General features: G+C 39.9%; 1 protein-coding gene across 1 annotated transcript in view; it reads left to right on the plus strand.

Moving 5' to 3' along the window:
• LOC100559048 (ovostatin) overlaps positions 1 to 20,355 on the plus strand; it is a 60,077-nt gene that overhangs the window by 23,478 nt on the left and 16,244 nt on the right. The window contains exons 11-23 of the mRNA XM_062971380.1: positions 967 to 1,125; positions 1,428 to 1,658; positions 2,585 to 2,639; positions 4,866 to 5,014; positions 5,830 to 5,979; positions 8,184 to 8,354; positions 9,381 to 9,495; positions 10,441 to 10,531; positions 11,265 to 11,493; positions 13,836 to 13,962; positions 14,411 to 14,502; positions 15,811 to 15,862; positions 17,330 to 17,413. Of these exons, the coding sequence (XP_062827450.1) occupies positions 967 to 1,125; positions 1,428 to 1,658; positions 2,585 to 2,639; positions 4,866 to 5,014; positions 5,830 to 5,979; positions 8,184 to 8,354; positions 9,381 to 9,495; positions 10,441 to 10,531; positions 11,265 to 11,493; positions 13,836 to 13,962; positions 14,411 to 14,502; positions 15,811 to 15,862; positions 17,330 to 17,413 (1,705 nt within the window). The remainder of the gene's footprint in view (positions 1 to 966; positions 1,126 to 1,427; positions 1,659 to 2,584; positions 2,640 to 4,865; positions 5,015 to 5,829; positions 5,980 to 8,183; positions 8,355 to 9,380; positions 9,496 to 10,440; positions 10,532 to 11,264; positions 11,494 to 13,835; positions 13,963 to 14,410; positions 14,503 to 15,810; positions 15,863 to 17,329; positions 17,414 to 20,355) is intronic.

Raw genomic sequence — 20,355 nt, forward strand, 5'->3', positions numbered from 1 at the left:
CCCTGCCATGTTACTCCTCCCTCCAAATTTGTGGTCTTTTAATCTCATCATCACATGTTTTAAATTGGTTTCTTTTTACTGTTATTGTAATGCATTTGTATTTAAGCATAACTTTATTCTGTCTATCTTATTTGAATATGCTGTTTGAATATGCTTCGCCCTGTGTTAGCCGCACCGAGCCCCTGCGGGGAGATGGAGGTGGGATAGAAAAATAAAGTTATTATTATTATTATTATTGAAATTCATGGGTTTTGTTTGTTCATTTGGAAGTCCCAATTAAAATCATGTTGGATCTACATGTATTCTGATTTTAAAGATCTTCTTATACAATTATTACATCATCTGCAAAGGTTCTCAATTATATAAATTCTTTTTTCTCTGAAATCTTTGATGTCTTCTTTTTGTCTTTATTTTATAGTAGTTTTTCAATAGTGAAATTGGTATACAGTTACTTTTTTGTTCCCTATTGAATCTATTTAGAGATAGGTATTATAACTCCTGTCTCCAATGTCTCTAGGGCTTTCCTTTCAAGATTGAGTTGAATATATTTCATAACTGCAAACTCAATTAATCTTACATTTTTTGTAATGTTATGCCAACAACACTTCTAGTCCAGGAGTTTCATTTTTATAATTGCCTTCAAAATTTTATTTTGTTTCACTTTAGATTTTTTGTTGTTGTTCTGATATTTGTGATATGGTTTGTGTCTAAATATTTTTGATTTTTTTAAAGAAAGGAGGGCCATATCTCTATAAAACTAATTTCTGGAATATTGATAATATCTTATTTTCTTCTGTTATCAATTTTCTGAATCTTTTAGTGGAGTATGAAAGTAAGATGGACTGGGAACACACTGATCTATTCGCAAGTTCCCTTCACAAATTCATACTGATCAAATGCATAGTTTTGTCTCTGAATGTATTTCCTGAATATTTTTAGACCTGCTTTTTTTCTTCCTACCCTCAGCTGAAACTGAGAGATGAGGATGGCATGCCACTTACCAATGGGATTATCTTTCTAGAATTGAATAATATGGTTATAGCTAACTACACCACAGATGGGAATGGTAGTGCTTTGTTTTCTGTGGACACCTCTAACTTCTTTGAGCATCGCTATAAGTTGAGGGTAAGTTATAAATAACTGAAGAGGATGAGTGGCTGGGATAAAGGAGATACGATCAAGGGAGAATCTTCCCTTTGCTGGTAGCATCTCTGGATCAGACACATGTGTCTGCCACTTCTTTACTATTTTTCCTCCTTGGTTGAAATCATAATCCTACATTGTGGAAACATCTGAGATGATGATCAATCAACTTCTTTTTTTTTTTTTTTTTTTTTTTTTTTTTTTGCAAAAGAGGACTTGTCTGGCTGCCCCTGTCACTGACCTCTGGTATATTTTTCCTTTCCATTCCATTTTGTTCTTAACAGGCATATCATCAACCAGACCAGTGCACTGATTATGGCTGGCTGGAAACAGACTATCCAGAAGCCACTTATGACATCCACCGCTTCTTCTCCCGGAGTGACAGTTTTGTGAAAATAGAGCCCATCTTGGAGGAACTGCCATGTGACCAGAAAAGGGCAATCATTGTGCATTATATCCTGAGCAATGATCAATACAAGAATGTGAAGACTATCACAGTTTCCTTCCATTATATTGTAAGTGTAAGAAAGCAAAATTGCTTTGTTATTAACACCTTTGCTAACATTTCAATTCTTATTGAATATTGGATAATTAAGAAATGGCCTATAGCTTTAAAATCCAGTTACTGGGAGTAGAGGATTTTGCAATAAAAGACTGAGGACCTTATTGCATGAAGTTTCTATTCTACTATCATTGCACTATCACTGACAGCAAATACATACCACGTTGAGCACTTTTGGTATCATACTCTTCTCAATCATGCAAGACGGTAGACTTGCAATGCTTTGTCTTAATCAGGCTGATGGAGGCCGGTTTTCAAGTAGAAAGAATGGATATAAATATTTTAAATAAGCTTGTTAAAGGAGGGGATGATTGCCCTTGCTGTGGAGTGTATAAACATATAAAGTGCTGTACTGAATATAAGATAATACACTGAGCAGGCATGAAATGCATTTGCCCTGCTGAGTAGTGAGAATGGGGTTAGATGTTTGGTGCGATGTGGCAAAGCATGGGTGGTGCTTAGTGGCATCCTAAGACATGAAAGCTCAGAGGGGGCATTTACACTGTAGAATTAATGCAGTTTGATGACACTTTAACTGCTATGGCTAAATGCCATGGAATATTTAACAAGATCTCTGCTAAAGAGTGCTGGTGCTTCATCAAACTACAACTCCCATGACTCCATAGTATTGAGCCATAGCATTTAAAGTGGTGTCAAACTGCCTTTATTCTACAATGTAGAGACATCCCAAGTGGATAAGAGAGAAATTCAAACTGAAAATTTGCTCCTGAACACGTCTAAGATTCACAATGGCTTTCTGATCATAAAATACTCTCTAAAATATGGAGATTTAGGACTCAGATGCAGATTTTGAGATAGCAAAACATATATATTTGTAGTGACTGCATTTTTTGTTTCTTTTTTTCTTTTTGCATGCAGCTGATGACCAAAGGGAAAATTGTTGATTGCGGCGTAAAGCCGGTGAAAATTATACGTAAGTGCTCCTATTTCTTTGGTAGAGAGTGGAAAAATGGAGAAAATTGTTCACCACAAAAGTCTAAGAAAAAACAACCACTCGGCCTTGAGAACTATTTTATCTTACTAAGATCAGGTTACAGAGGAACTATTTCTCATGGAGACTAGCTCCAAGAATAATTTTAAGAATTATAGATGCTGCATTTGAATCAAACTTACAGGGTGCATTCAAAGGCTCCTCCTTCAGTAAAGCATCTGGACAATTTCAAAGACTTGACTGAATTCTAGAAAAATTAACATTTATTCATGATTATTATAGTTGAAATTTCTTTTCCAGTGTTGTGAAAGGAAAATTTTCACAATGTGGGGATCATTGCTGATGGTGAAGAATGTGATTATGTAGAATCCTGTTCTCAAATGTCTTGTATATCATTGATTATCCCTGGGGTGGAAGAACTAAATCTGGGAAACAAAAATCCATGTGTGCGTGTGCCTTCAGGTTGCCTGATAACATATGGTGACCCCATGAATTTTCTTGGGTTTTCTTAGGCAAGAAATACTCAGAGGTGGTTTGGTCTGTTGCTTCCTCTAAAATATAACTTCCTGCACCTGGAATTTGTTGGCAGTCTCCTACCCAAGTATCAACCAAGGCTAACCTTGCTTAGTTCCCAAGATCAGGCAGAGTCTGGTGCCTCTAAAACAGGCCTGTAAACATATGACCTGCAGGCTGGATGCGGCTCGCAAAGGGTTTCCCTGTGGCCAACATAAAGGGTTGGACTTCACCTTCATTGGTCAGCTCTTCATCTGCCTGCCTCCCTTGTCAGGGAGCCAAGGAAAGGCTGACCCACAAAGAGGCAGTCCAGGCTGTTCGCCAGGATCATGTCATTCCCATGAGAATGGCAGAATTCTGGCAAATGCTCAAGGAAGCAGAAGACACAAAGGAAAGAAGGGAGGGAGGGAGGGAGGGAGGGAGGGAGGGAGAGCTTCTGCTCTAGGGGAGGAAAGGAGGGAGAAAGAAAGGAAAAGGGGGAGCGAGGAAGAAAAGGAAGAAAAAAAGGTAGGGAAGAAAAAGAGGAAATGAATTCAGAATTTGGAAAGTGTGGCGTAGTGATATGAACCTTGGACTATGGCCCTGGACCCACTGATGACTTTAGGCAAGTCACCCTCACTCAGTCTCAGAGGAAGACAAAGGCAAATCTCCTTTTAGTAAATCTTAACAAGAAAACTCTGTGACAAGAAAACTCTACCTTAGGGTCACTGTAAGTCTGAAACAACTTGAAAAGTGCACAACAACAATAATCCTAATTAATCATCAGTGATACCTTATCTGGAAAATGAAATACTAAACATCTATATACAGCCCCAAGAGGCTTAGCTGATTCAATTTCAGCCCCTTATTATTCCCAGGTTGTGCAGGCCTGCTCAAGGTTATTTAAGCTCCTCCATAGATCCATATACAGTAGAACTTCGGTAGTCCGAGTTAAACGGGCGGACCTCAGCTCGGTCAACCCGGATCACTCAGATTACCAAGTTCCTTGCTCTCCCTTTGGCAGGCGCTTGGAGCCAGGGAAGCGACACCCGCTTCCCTGGCTCCAAGTGGCCACTAAAGGGACGAAGGCTCTTCGTTTAGCGGGCGCTTCCTTCCAAGCGCCCACCGAACAAAGAGGCTTGCTCTCCCTTTGGCGGGTGCTTGGAGCCAGGGAAGCGGCATGCTTCCCGCTTCCCTGGCTCCAAGCACCCGCCGAACTGAGTGGAAACCTCTCCGTTCGGTGGGCGTTTGGGCCAGCCATTGAGTGGGTGAAGGGGGAGGGCCTCAAAGGCCCTCCCCGTTCACCCACCCGCCCGCCCGTGCCTCGGCTCCTTCGTCACACCGGGGGCCGGCAGCCCCGGCACCCGGCGTAGCGAAGGAGCCTGCCATGCGTGTTGCTAGGTAGATAGCAAGCTACCTAGCAACACGCACGGGGCGCTCGCAACCTGTTGCTATCTACCTAGCAACATGCACACCTAGCCAGCCAGCAAGCAGGTGAACGGGGAGGGGCAGTTAGGGTTCACCCTCCCCGTTCACCCACTCGGATTGCACGGAGGCTTGAACAAGCGGGGCTCGAACGAGTGGGGTTTTACTGTATACATATTATGCCAGGCCAACTTCAGTTCACTTTTCTACTAAGTAATGACCTTATTCAATAAATGGATTCTCTTGATCTATTCTTGACTCCTCCTTTTAATTCATGTTTTTTTTACACAGCCGGGCAATATGGCACTTTCACCATCATATTGAACATTGATCAGAAGCTGGCTCCAAGGTCACGGGTCCTTGTTTACTCCTTGCAACCCAATGGTGACCTGGCTGCTGACAGCATTTCTTTGGAAATTGAAAAGTGTTTCAGAAATAAGGTAAGAATGAATTAGTATGCAACCCTGAATGAAGCATGCTTCTCTTCATAACTTCATGCTTGAAATAACCACCAACCATAAGGAGCACAAACAGAATACTAATAATGATTTCTGGAATGTGCGCTGAATGAACGGTAGTGTTCAAGAACACATTGGTAATGAGTGTCCTTTGATCCCAACATAAAAGCTCAGGCAATTATTAAATGCTGCAGAAATGTTGTGGTGTTTGTGTTGAAGAACTTTGGTGAGTCAGCCTTTGACAGTAACTGGTTGAGTTTGGTGTCATGGAACAGGACAGTTAAAATATATATTTATATATATATATATTCTTTTATTAGGCAGCTAATAAAAGAAAAACACAGTTATCTTGAAAAGGAGACAGCACATGAATGTGAAAGTAAGAAGTGAAGCTAAAGTAGTATGTCTAGAGAATGAATATGTGTAAAACCCAAAGAGAAATCTTTTAAGTCCTGAGTGTGGAACAAAAGTCAGGAAAGAAATAGCAGGAAAGAGTTGCCTGTGACCAGCAGCTGGAGATCCGAACAAGTCTAAATTTCAGATCTATTAATTTGATATGTATATTTGTGCATTTAAGTTGCCTGATAACATATAGTAACCTTACAAATTTCATAGCATTTTCTTAGGCAAAGTATGATTGGAGATATAAATGGCAAAAAATGATTGGAGATCGTTTTGCCATTTATTTCCTGTGAAATGTAGCCTATAACACCTGGTATTCGATTTTAAAAAATGAGAAACTAATCTTTCTGAGTTGAGTCTGTGGAAAGAGATTGGAGGTCTTTATTCAATTCCAGGTCAGCCTGCAGTTCTCTGAGAGAGAGGTGCTTCCAGCTTCCAACGTCAGCCTTTCGCTCAAAGCTACCAGCAATTCCTTCTGTGCCCTGAGAGCAGTGGATAAGAGTGTCTTGCTTCTGAGGCCTGGAGAAGATCTGTCTCCTGAGAATGTAAGCTTGAAATGTACACACCCTTTGAACCCAGAGACATGTAGAATAGTAGATCCTGCTTAAGTGTCACTGGAGAAACTATCTATAGGGATGAGCATAGAAACTGAAAACCTTTCCGTGATCGGCACCAAAAACCGTCCTCCTGAATCCAAGGGGGGGGGGGGGTGACCTTTCCAAAGGTTTCAATGAGCCCACTTAGAAGATGCATCCAGATGTGAGCCATCTAATAAACATGTGCTGTTATTTGGTTATATATTGGCCTCCTGAGAATTCTAGCCCTGCTCATAAGCAAATAAAATTGGGATGAGAATTTTGTCATATATTATTATTAGTAGAGGAGGAGAAAACAACAACAACAACAACAACACCAACAACAACAATACTTTATTTGCATTCTTCCCTATCTCCTTGAGGGGACTCAGAGTGGATTTTGGAAAACTGATTAATACTGAATAAGACTCTGTTGTTAGCTTGCTAGTTTGATTAGAGTCATCAGTAGAACTCTTTGACTGAGAATTCAAAAAGTCCCTCCCAGGAAGGATTCAACGGGATGGCACCAAGGCAGTTAAAGTGGAATCATAGTACTATAACTTTATCATGTGGAAAAACCCCTTTAGCAGTGAATAGGGCTAATTATTTTTTTTCATGTCAGGAGCAATATAAAAGACTAGAAAGAACAGGAAGGAGTATGTTGCTTTCTTGAAAAATATCAGAATAAGAATAAACAGTGTTCATTCAGGATCCTCAGATGCAACTGAAAATATCCATCTTACTGAATGAAAGGCAGAGCTAAACAGTTTTTGCAAACATCTTGTGATATACAGTCTCTGGATATTATCACTTTTGTGAGGAAACCTCAGGAGTCTCTTTGTCTGCAGGGGCTCTTTGCTTGAGCACTGTAGAGTGTTGCAAGCCTCCGTCCTGAAGGGCAGAGGTATTTTTTAGAAAAGGTATGAGAAAATTTTAGTGGTGAGATGAGACTTTAAATCAATGGTAATTTGTCACATTTGTTGCAACTTTTCCTATTTTTTGTTCCCCTGAAGAGTATTCTATCCATTTTCAAAAATATACATAGGATTTTCTTTTTTATATACACTTTATTTTTATACCCTGCCACCATCTCCCTGAAGGGACTCGTGACAGCTTACATGTGGGACAGAGAGCCCAACATACATAAAAGCAGCAAAGGTAAAGATTTCCCCTGATGTTAAGTCTAGTCATGTCTGACTCTGGGGGTTGGTGCTCATCTCCATTTCTAAGCCGAAGAACCGGCATTGTCCGTAGACACCTCCAAGGTCATATGGCTGGCATAACTTCATGGAGCGCCGTTACCTTCCCACTGGAGCAGTACCTATTGATCTACTCACATTGGCATGTTTTCGAACTGCTAGGTTGGCAGGAGCTGGGACCTTTCGGTCTGCAAGTTCAGCAGCTCAGCGCATTAACGCACTTTGCCACCGGGGCTCCATATAAAAGCAACAATGCATCAAAACAAAACCACCAGTAAAATAAAATACGAGCATTATAAAATAAACAACCTGTGTAAAAACACAATTTACATAAGAGAAAAACAGCAGAATTGAGGCTCCATCAAGTCGTGTTCAAGAAAAACCAATGACTATTATTATAAAATAGGTGTGACCAGGCCATATTAGGGTTGGGCATGGCATAGTGCAAACGTACGACAGGGCCAGGGAAATGGATAAGATGCAGAGAACAGAGTACTATCTGGCGGCCTAGGGAGTGGGCATTTATATCTAGGGCCTAATCATTATCAAATGCTTGTTGGAACAATCAGGTTTTCAGATCCCTGTGGAAGGAGGACAGTGTGGGGGCTTTCTTATCTCCCTGGGAAAGATGTTCCAAAGCTGAGGAGCCACCACCGAGAAGGCCCTCTCCCCTCGTCCCTACCAGCAGTGCCTGTGACGGTGGTGGAAGCTCCCCCCCTCCCGGCAGATCTTAGAGCTCGCACCGGTTCAAAGGGGAAGATGCAATCAGGGTCCAAACCGTTTAGGGCTTTATAGGTCATAACCTGCACCTTGAATTGGGACCAGATACATATTGGCAGCCAATGGAGCTGGTTTAGTAGGGGCATCGTGCACTCCCTGTAATTAGCTCTAGTTAGAAGCCTGGCTGCTGTCCATACATATACACAGAGTCTGTCCATGTTTTCAAGTTAAGTGTATTGTCCCTCTTTTCAACAGGTGTACAACCGGATGCCTTATTTAGAACTTTTTGGATATTACTACATGGGTCTGAACCTTGAAGATGACTCTAAAGAATCATGCATTGAGCTAAAAAATACTTTTTTTAATGGCTTGTACTATGTGCCTGTGAACGTTACCAATGATGGGAGCGTCTATGATGTTTTCCAGGTATATTTTTTTTATTTCTCAACATGGAGTTTGAAACTACTATCCCTTTTGTTTTCTTTTTCTATTTGTGGCCAGTTTATTTACTGACAAAAGCCACAATGAAACTTGAGGAAGGTGCAAAGAACTTGTTGTGCAGAATGTTTGTTCCCTCTGCACACTGTTGGATGGTGAATGGCGGCTGACAACAAATATTCTGTAATTGTCGAAGGCTTTCATGGCCAGGATCACAGGGTTGTTGTATGTCTTTCGGGCTATGTGGCCATGTTCCAGAAGTATTCTCTCCTGACGTTTCGCCCACATTTATGGCAGACATCCTCAGAAGTTGTGAAAACAACCCAATATTCTGTAATATTTGTTAACCAAAATAAGGTGGAATGTGTTAGCTTCTATTTCATGCCTGTAAGGGGGTTTAACTAAAATAAAATAAAAATTTACTTAACTTTTTTGCTAAGATTATTATGTTGCCTTCTGTAGCCATAGGCCATCATAGTTATCTACACAAAATATAAAACACAGTTAAAAGCATAAATTGGCACTGTGTGTAATTTATATTCATGTACTAACATTAATTAAAAGGTTAAGTAAATGCCAAGTATTTCTAATAGATTTATGTTGAAAGAGTAAATAGATGTCAAGTGTCATAGTGAAGCAATTGAGTTCAATGAGAGAAATTTGTTCTTGGAATAGAATGGACATTTGAGATCTCATTGAACATGTGAGCACATAGACAGCTTTATCTGGAACTAAGGGTGATGGCACTAGTGGTAAGTGATGGTGAAAAGACAGAACAGCTTGAAGGAAGGAGTTTCTTTCCAATCTGAATCTTTCACACTTTTTGTAGTCCAGAAACTTTCCCTTTCCCTAGAAAACTGTTCATTGTCCTGTTTAACAAATAGTTATGAAAGCTATTTTGTGTGGCATATATTTCTAGTTCTTAAGCCCGATTTATAATGGTCACTCCTTGTAATTTGTCTGCTTGGTTAATGAATCAAGAAATAAAACAGTATTTTATCTATCCATTTGCAGAACATGGGGCTCAAGGTTTTCACCAACTCCACCCTACAGAAGCCTGTTGTATGCCAAAGTGACTACGAGTGCAAGAAAATTTCCCCTGATGATGAGCCTAGGATTGGTCTACTTGGTGAGTATCAAGATGGAAAATGAACTAATCCTGTCTCAGCAGGATAAAATTTGGACCAGCACCCAAGCAATTATACTCCTTCGGCACTAGAGAGGTCTAGATTAGCAGTATTTTCTCCTGACATTTTGTCTGGATCTGTGGCTGGCATCTTCCAAAGATCAGAGGATCAGATCATCTGAAGATGCCAGCCACAGATGTAGGCGAAATGTCCAGAGAAAATGCTGCAAGAACATAGACATACAGCCTGGAAACCACACAGTACCACAGTGATTCCAACTGTGAAAGCCTTCGACAATAAGCTGATGATTTCTTGTTCAGTGATATTTGCTCCTCCTTCTATATTGATATAAGTACTTATTCTATATATTCTTGTATAAGTCTATCTCATGTATTGGCCAAATTTTAGTTTAGAGGCCCAAATTATGGATTTTAATATGACATGGATAAATCAAGGATTGTACCACAAAGAGGGGAAAGCAGCACCAGTATCACCACAGGGGATCAGTCTCCTCTGCTGCCCTCACTGTCATTTCCCCTCCAAAGAATTCAAAAATACCAGAAGCTACAGCACAGCAGAGAGTAGATGGAACCGATGTTTCTTTTAGGTTATCCTGGGGCAAACTAAGTTATTACCTTTTGCCACTCAAGTAAGATAAAGAAATTGCCCCCCCCCCCCCCATCTTTATAAGAATTAAGGCACAGTACCTACATTGCTCATGAGTAAACCAATCCAGGTTTTTGGGGTCCTTTTTGGCAATAAATTCTAGATTTATACATGGATTTGTACAGTAATTCCAAAAAGAAGCAACTCTCTAAAGGTTTTACAAAATTCGTGCTTGATGCAGTTTAATGAAATGCTTAGTACATTCTAGTACATTCTGTGTTTTTCAGTTCGATTTCTTGAGTTTCCATACTTCATTATGACTTTACTGTACTTTCCCACAGAGAAGGGTTCTGCTGGTTCTTTAGGTGGAATGATTGAGACAGTGAGAACCAACTTCCCTGAAACCTGGCTTTTCGATATAGTTTCAGTCGAGTGAGTCTTTTTCCTACTGTTCTTTATTATTTTTAACATCCTATTCAAGGTGACTTATTTGCTTCTAGCCTCCACCCAAATAAAATAATATCAACAACAGACACTTACATTAAGAATATAATATATCTCACAGTCCCATTTATCTGAAAAATAAGTTCCAGAGCAATAATTTCATTATTACTTCAATATGCTAGTTTTGTTTTTACATATTTGTGGGGGAAATCCTCACATATCTAGATTTTCAGAGAATCATAGAATTGGAAGGGACCCCAACTGCTATCCAACCCAGCCTCCTTCTGCCATACAGGAATATGCAAACACTCCTGACAGATAGTCATCCAGCCTCTGTTTAAAAATTTTCAGAGAAGGGGACTCCACCACATTCCTAGACAACATATTCCATTGGCACACAGCTTTTACCTTCAGGAATGTTTTTGTAATATCTAGGTAGGATCTCTTTTCTTGTTTTGAAGTAATATAGATGTAGGTCTTAACAGAATAAACTAGAAGTGGGCTAGTAGTAGCAATAGTAGCATTCAGGGACAAATGCATTCAATACATATTATTTTAATAGATCTTCAAATAAGATGTGGAGCAGACATATTCTCTCCATTACGAAGGGGCTCATATTCTCTCTGATTTATGGTTATGTGTATAATAGTGGTAACAAAGTTCAATTCCAGTGGCAAATGGTTTCAGAAGACTTCAACATTTGATTCCTTTTCTGTTTCAGTTCCAGTGGGAATGCCAATTTGTCATACACTGTACCTGATACCATCACTGAATGGGAAGCCAATGTGTTCTGTGTGGAAGAAAATGATGGCTTTGGCATATCAAAGAAAGCCCTTCTGAGAGCCTTTCAGCCTTTCTTTGTTAGTCCATCACTGCCCTACTCCACTATCCGAGGGGAAGTGTTCATTTTTAAGGCTAATGTCTTCAATTACCGGAACCACTGCAGCGAGGTACAATGTGCTGTAATAGTTGACATTTTGACAACTTCCCAAGTGTTTAGTTTGCTACAAACCATCCCACATTTGGGCTCTTGAAGTCCAACCCTGTCTTAGGGCCACACAGGATGACACAAATCTAATATTTATTGATGGTGGCTACATAGCAAAATGCTGAGGTTATTATTATTATTATTATTATTATTATTATTATTATTATTATTATTAATTTCATTTCTATCCCAGTCTTCTCACCCCACAGGGGACTCAGAGCGGTGTACAACATACATCTAGGCAAAAATTCAGTGCCTCATTATACAAAGCAAATAAAACACAACATTAAAGCAACAGAAACAATCAACATATAAATACAATTTAAAATCATTAACATTAAGATATTAAAACATAAAAACGGCATCTGGATAAACACTAAACCACCGGCCTTCCCTCCCTCCCTCCCCAAGATCTTAAGGTCTTCTGTGGCTCTCTTGGAAGGTGCTGGGTGCTGGGATCATGGCTTGCACAGTACTGTTGTTCTCCTTTTTCCTTGCCAATGAGTAAAATCTGCCCCCAAATCCGTGAGTGCCAGCCAGATTTGTAACAGCTGGATCTCAGTCTGAGGCCATTTTACAACATGCAAATGCTTCAGGGTTGGTCAGTTGTGAATGGGTTTTGTATCCAATTTTAGAAAGCATAGATTCCAGGTTCATTTGCAAGAGATCAACACCAGGATGTATGCAGTAAATTGGTCTCAGACAAGTTCTGTCGTCATCATGGTTAATTCCAGCTCTTCCTTCTCTAGCCACCTCTTCACACGGGGCATTTTTGCCCCGTTTTGCAGCTTTGTTGAGTGGCAAGGATGGAGCCTACCATGCGCCATCACACGACACACAGCAGACCCTACCCACATTCCTCCCAAAGTGGGTTGGAAGCTACCTCCACTTTCCTCCCCTTTTGCCTATATGATAAAGAAAAGTGCAGTGGGGCAGCATGCATTGGCAACTCACCCTGTTCTGTCCCACCATGTGATGGGGAAGGAGGGAGGGCTCACAGGACACCATGAGCCACCCCACACGTTTTCCCTCTCACCAGCAATTGCCAGCGCAGTGGCAAGTCCCGAAAGGGCTGTGTGAAGAGGTCCTAGCTCTACTGATGACTGGGAAAGAAACACCTGAGACAGGCATTAATAAGGGTTGCCTGAAGCCATGCAAGTGGAAGATCTCATGAGATTTCCAGGTTGTAATTCTTGCAAGACGTCCTCTTCTCACAAGACTTGAGGTGGATTTTTATAGGCCTACCTCACATACATTGTCCAGTTCACTGACTGAACTTTCTCCAGAGTGCAAGGCAATTTGGGGCCGGGCTGTGGCGCAGGCTTTTGAGCAGCCTGCTGCAATAAATCACTCTGACCATGAGGTCATGAGTTCGAGGCCAGCCTGTGGTGGGGTGAGCACCCGTCAATTAAAAATAAAAAATAGCCCCTGCTCGTTGCTGACCTAGCAACCCGAAAGATAGTTGCATCTATCAAGTAGGAAATAAGGTACCACTTAAAAATGGGGAGGCAAGTTTAACTAATTTACGACTTGGAATGACGAAGTGCCGTCAGAGTGCCGTCAGAGATGATGAAGCAGCTGCTCCCCCCTGTGGCCAGAATCAAACATCCCTTCAGGAGAAGGTTAAATTGCCTCTGTGTCTGTCTGTTTCTGTTTGATGTGTTTATGGGCATTGAATGTTTGCCCTATGTGTGTATATTGTGAGTCCCTGAGTCCCCTTCGGGGTGAGAAGGGCAAAATATAAATACTGTAAATAAATAAACAAACAAACAAACAAACAGTAATAAAATAAATAATACCAGGCACATCAGGAGTTGTAAAAGATTTAGAAAACCAACAAGACTAATAATGTTTAAATGCACATGCTGATATTCATATGCCAAAACTTCTCAAACAAACAAAAATTAAAACAAAAATAACAATGCCATGAAAAGTTATTATTTTCATGAGAAATATTTTCTTTTACTAGCAATGTGAATTTCATTTCTGTCATTCAAGAATTCTGGTGGACTAGGGAAAAAATTCTTTGATGAAAAAAAATGCAAGTATGGTTTGCATTCAGATAATTCACTCCCATTCCTTTCCCCTTGATCTCAATTATAGGAGCTCCTGATCTTGACCATTTCCTCTATGGTTACAAAAAAAAATCTTGACTCTGTCATAAATTTGCTTCAATCCCTAACATATCCAGTAGCATTTTGGTAAGATTAGGAAAAATAACAGAGACCTGATCCCAATCCTGCAGTCTGATCTAACATTATGGCACTACTTTACTGATATTCTTATTGATCCTTTTTCTCTCAGGTTACTGTGAAGATGGCAGAGTCTGAGGATTTCAGAGCAGAATTTCTTTCATCAGAGAATAATCCCACAAGGCTGTGTGCAAATGAAACAAAATCCTATACCTGGAGAGTTAGCCCCCAGAAGCTGGGTAATTATGATCATATTGCAGGACTTCACATTGTTATCCCTCTCCTAATTCTCTAGAACAGTGGGTCTCCAACAGGCTTCCTGTTGGATTTCAACTCTAATAATCCCCAACCAGGGTCAGGCATCTTGGAAGCTGGAAGTTTAATGGCATCTATCCTCTCTGGTTGAGAACCACTGCTCCACCTCAAGAACAAACCATCTTCTTCATGTTGAATGATAAACAGATGTATTATCAAATGGCATTGAGCAAAATTGATATTGTATTTTTAAATGTAATACATTAGCCAACCTTTTGTTAAAATACAAAAAGTGGTGCATCCAATTTTGGATTTATTTTACATATAACATTCAACTTCAAATGGAGGATGCTCTTGCTCATTTTGCTTCTCTGCTAATTGCTAATTTTAAGAAAGGCCCGCTTTTGAATGTGCATTGGAATCTTCTTTCAGGCATAGTGAACTTTACCATCACTGCAGAAGCCAAAGCAGGAGAGCTAACTGAAGGATGGAGGGACACAGTCATCCTTCCACTCTTGGTTGAGGTAAGTGTGGAGATCTAGACTTCTGCAAGATATTGAAATAATAGCTTATGAACCAGTAGTGCTACACGAGCTTATAATGTCTCTATAGAGAGGATTATCCATCATATTTGTGATTGAGGTGGATAGAGGGGTAAGGCACATGGGTTGACTGGGCATGGAGGGATGCAAAAAGGCTGAAAGGCCCAAGAAGTGGGTGGAACAGTGGGTTCTCAGGCATGATGGCGGGAGGGCAGACAAGAACATGTGTTGTGACTCAGCTGGAACCTCAGATTGAGTCTGATGAGAACAATGGGATTCAGGTTCAGAATCAGGTTCAAAATGTCCCTGTTGTAGAAGATGAGGAACAAAGAATGATGTTGCTGATACTGAAACTAGCCAGGTGCACATTGACTTGGAAAAGGAGGACAGTTTTCAGTCTGATAATGAGGCTCAGCACACTAACAAGCAGGCTGACCTTGATGAAACGGAATCTTTAGATCGAGCTGACCATCTGGAATTCAGGGTTCGGAGGAGTGTGAGAACTGCTAACAAAAGGGAGGTTAGAGGCCAGAGAAGTGCTTTCATGCTTTGCAAAGGGTATTAAAGCAATGTGTTTGGAGACAAACCTTTGTCAAAGGAACGTTTGTTCTACCAAGAAGCAAGCTCTCGTTTTTCCTGGATTATCTTGCAGCATATGTGTTCAGGTTCTTGGGACTTTGTCATGCTCAATTGGGACTTTGTTTATTCCTTGTGATTTCTGGAACTATTCTCTGAGATTGTATTTTGCAACGTTCTTTTGGAACTTTCCTTTTCCTTTTAAAGAACTTTTTATCTTCTATTTTCTAATAAACTAAAAAGACTTCAACCTGTGTGCAGTTTGGTGTATATAGCAAGGTGAAGCTAATCTAAAGTGCGACAGCATGAATCAGTCTTCCTGTGGTGTGAACAATGGATAGAATCAGAGAGTTGAAAGAGACCACATGGCCATCTAGTCCAACCCCATTCTGCCATGCAGGAAAAGCACACAAAAGCATCCCTGACAAATGGTCATCTGTTTAAAAGCCTCCAAAGAAGGAGCTTCCACCACACTCCTGAGGCAGAGAGTTCCACCATTGAATAGTCTTAACTGGGTTAGCTGGAATTTACAGACCAAAGAGTCTTAAATCACAGCACTTACACACTTCAGTATAAGTATTAGTACACATAACAGATTTGCATTGCTAATCTGTATTACATGTGACTTCCATGTGTTAGTGTTGAGATTGTTATGTAATTTCATACTTGTGGCTTCACACAACTTCATCCATCTTTTCATTTTCTGTCATTCAGCCTGAAGGCATCAAAAAGGAGGTGACACAGAGTTCTCTTGTCTGTACTAAAGGTAAAGACAATTTTGCCTGTTATATTAAACAAACAAGCCAGTTTTCAACAGGTGTCTCCAGTCATTAGCTTTTTGGTTTTATATGAAATCTCAGTGGCAACCGTCAAATATCTGTGCATTTCCATTACCATTCTCTATTACATGGTTTTCATCATGTTTCTTTCATTTATTTATACATCACAGGTATTAAACAACAAAACATATCATGAAGTGCAACAAATAACTGCCCTGAGTCCCCTTGGGGAAATAGGGCATGACATAAATAAAGATTATTATTTTATTGTATGACACAGCAAACAAGATAAATATGCTGGATTTCGTTTCACAAAATCACAAGTCGAACACTTCCCAAGTGTCTAGGACTGTGTGATGTATTTTCAGATGATGCATGCAGATCCCAGTAGGGTGGCCTTTTGCAGTTGGCAGATCGTAATTTTGTCAATGTCTATTGTTTCCAAATGCCGGCTGAGATCTTTTGGCACGGCACCCAGTGTGCTCATCACCACTGGGACCACCTGCACTGGTTTCTGCAAGAGACTTTAAAAAATCCTAACAGCTAGTAAACTGGCTGGGATTTCTGAGAGTTGTAGGCCAAAAACATCTGGGGACCCCAGGATGAGAACCACTGCCTTAGAAACTTACCAGTTATGACAATAACACTATGTAACACATTTTTTTGTTCCTGGGTTATAAACATCATTTCCTAATTGGCTTTTATGGAAAAAATATGGAAAAGGTTTATTAAACTGCAAAAACTTTATGTTTGTGGGACATTCTGCAGCACATTTTGCTATATTTTTTCAATGAATATCTCATAGAGTAGCTCAACAATTTAAGTTTCTGGAGTAGAACAAGTACTATGCAATTAAACAGGAAATAACATGTTCAAACCAGGAACAGATTTTTTTCAAATTTTGTTACATAGTGTAAGTAGTTCCAAAAATAAACTATGAGACCATGGTAAGAAATGTATAGAAGAGTTCTGAGTAGTGGTGGTGGTGGTGGTGGTGGTGATGATAATATAAATACCATCACCATAGTTCTGAGAAATAATTCTTTACCTTGAATGGTTTACTTTTCCATTGGCCCAGAACAAGCCTCAATTATATTGCTGACTACTTTAGATATCATTTTTATATAAAAATGGGACAGAAGCACTGTAAATTAGTAGACAATATCAATGCAATTGCATGCTAGCTTTTAATATCTCTGAGAGCAGAAGAGACTGACCTACTACAATGCAAGGCCTTAGACAGATTTGCATGCTCTTGTAGCCAATGCTGAAATTTCACAGAATGTTCAACATCAGAATACTGAAAACAAATTCTTCTCAGTTCTAGTGCTACCCATTTCCAGTTTTTCCATTTAGATTCAAATGGCTTACCTTAGAGACATTAGCTTTTATTTCATAAAAATAATGTTGAAATGGTGCCAATATTTCCATTATTTATTTCTATAAATCCATAGGTACAACCATCTCTGAGTCACTAACCTTGAAATTGCCTGAAAATCTGGTGGAAGAGTCAGGTAGAGCTGTATTCTCTGTTCTTGGTAAGTTTTGAAAATGTTGGGTTGTTGTGTGCTTTCCGGGCTGTATGCCCATGTTCCAGAAGTATTCTTTGCTAACGTTTCGCCCACATCTATGGCAGGCATTCTCAGATGTTGTGAGGTATATGGAAAAAACTAAGAAAGGAAGGTTTATATATCTGTGGAAAGTCCAAGGGGAGAGAAGAACTCTAGTCAGTTGGAGGCCAGTGTGAATGTTATAATTAATCATCTTAATTAGCATTGAATAGCTTCACCTCCTGGCTTCTTCTTGCCTGGGGGAATCCTTTGTTCAGAGTCGTTAGCTGCCCCTGATTGATTCATGTCGGGAACTCCTCTGTTTTTAGAGTGTTGTTCCTTATTTACTGTTCTGATTTGTGAGTTTTTTAATACTGATAGCCAGATTTTGTTCATTTTAATGGTTTCTTCCTTTCTGTTGAAATTGTCCACATGCTTGTGGATTTCAATGGCTTCTCTGTGTAGTCTGACATGATAGTTGTTAGAGTGGACAAGCATTTCTGTGTTCTCAAATAATATACTGTGTCCAGGTTGGTTCATCAAGTGCTCTGCTATGGCTGACTTCTCTGGTTGAGTTAGTCTGCAGTGCCTTTCATGTTCTTTGACTCGTGTTTGGGCAATTCTGTGTTTGGTGGTCCCTATGTAGAATTGTCCGCATCTACCTGGTATATGGTAGACTCCTGCAGTGGTAAGAGTATCCCTCTTGTCCTTCACTGAATGTAGCATTTGTTGGATTTTCTTCATGGGTCTGTAGATAGTTTGTAGGTTGTGTTTCTTCATCAGTTTGCCTATGTGGTCAGTGGTTCCCTTGATATATGGTAAGAACACCTTTCCTCTGGGTGGATCTTTGTCGTAACTCTCATGGCTTGTTCTTGGCCTTACAGCTCTTCTGATGTCTGTGGTAGAGTATCCATTGGTATGTACAGTCCAGTTTAGGTGGTTTAGTTCACCTTGGAGGAGTTTAGGTTTACAGATTCTTTGTGCACAGTCAGTTCGTGGAAGGTGTAGGACACAAAGATAGGCTCACACAGCTGGTGCTATGGAAACTTTATTGAATCCGCCTTGCCAAGATGACCGCAAAGCTTATACTGCCCCTCTTCCACTCTTTCCCCGGTATATCACGTTGTTTCTTCCCTCCCCCCCTCACGTCTCTTCTTCTCCATTCACACCTTCCCTTCAATTGTCCTCTCCCACGTTTGAAAACCAGAGAAGGTCATAAATCAGTCTTCCCAACCAAATGGTCTTCCTTATCCGGTTTGCTCTGGTCATATGTTAAAAAGGTCAGTTTGGAGAATACTGATCTTTTTGCATCCTGACACATGGTCTGTCAGGGCTTTGGTTGTGCTTCTTTTTTGACTTGGGTGATGGTTGTTGTTTTTATGAAGGTATCTATCCATGTGTGTAGGTGGCCCAGGAACTTGCTGAGTTCTTCTTCTTCCATGGCTCCAAATGGTGAAGGTGTCATCACCTTTCAAAATGTTGCTTTTTTGTCTCCTGATTGTACTTTATGACTACGTTTTTTGTGAGTCTTCATATTCAGTGATTTTCTAAAATTGCACCTCTGCATTCATACATTGGTAAGCTTTCTGCAAAGAAAAGATACTCCACCTAAGACCCACCCAATGCCTAGAGAACAGCAAAAAAAAATATTTGTCCTACAGTGCCTCCACTCATTCCTAGGGTGCCAGACTCAGAAGGTGGTGCTGGAAGATGTCTGCTTGGTCCCTGGGGGTTATGGAGGCCCACGAGGCTTAATTTTATCCCCCATGCTATTCAACATCTACATGAAACCATGGGAGGGGTCATCCGGGGTTTTGGTGTTTGGTATCATCTGTAAACAGATGACACAAAACTTTATTACTCATTTCCACCTAAAGCCAAGGAAGCTGCCCTAGTCCTGAACCAGTGTCTGGCAACTATGATGGACTGCATGAGGAGGTCCTCCTGGTCATTTGGGAGGCTGATTTGGATATAGAGTCCCTTGGGGAGAGGGGGCGGAATATAAATAAAGTTTATTAAAAATATTTATAACAAGTTGCAAGGAGAAAACAAAGAGGTGAGGGTATGGGGAGTTCGTTTACAAAATTATCACTGTTACAACTATGTCTTCATCTCTATTTCTTTAACATATATTTCATAAAATATTGAGTATTCTAGGTATTTTAATTTTAAGTTCATTGGTTGTATCTTCTTATGTTTTCTCACATTGTCTCCTGATCTTCATAGATTCTTTTCCAGTTCTTCTTCAATTGAAATTGATCTTATTTTTTCATAACATATCATTTTGCATTGTATCTTTTCTTAAATTATTTATTATTAATATCTACAAAGAAAGTTCCACAATTCTCATTTTGATTGTTGGTAGTTAGTAATTATATCATTTTATTATTATGCTGTCTTTCTTACTGTATTACATCAAATATATTCCCTATCTACAACTCTTGGGTTCAAAAACTTCTCTAAACTATTAATGTCATTTTGGATTCTGATCCTGTCCTCTGGGGAATTAGTTATCCTTCCCAATTTAGCATTATCTGCAAATTTGAACATCTCCATTTCAGTTTCTAACAGTGTGGATGGTCTCTGAAGTGAAGTGGAGAGAAGAGAATCAATTGTGCTTGCATAGATGATGCCATAAGTCATGTCTGCCATAATCCACTGTGTGAGGCTGCTATCTATCTATATGGAGAACGTTTGATATGTTCTCTAATGCCCCCAGAATGAAAACAAACCAAACCAGTGGAAATCACCATGGAAATATCACTGCATTGCAGAGTATAAACCAAGATTTTGTAAGCTGAGTTATAATTGTCCAAGATTTACTGTTTCGTGCAAAATCTTGACAAGTTTAAACTCACACAGAGAAATTGTGACTATTTTCCCACTGTTTTCACTAGCTCTAGATTGGATTAATTGAATTGCCACTTTAT

Source organism: Anolis carolinensis, chromosome 2 (genome assembly GCF_035594765.1).
Source record: "Anolis carolinensis isolate JA03-04 chromosome 2, rAnoCar3.1.pri, whole genome shotgun sequence".
Taxonomy (NCBI): Eukaryota; Metazoa; Chordata; class Lepidosauria; order Squamata; family Dactyloidae; genus Anolis; species Anolis carolinensis.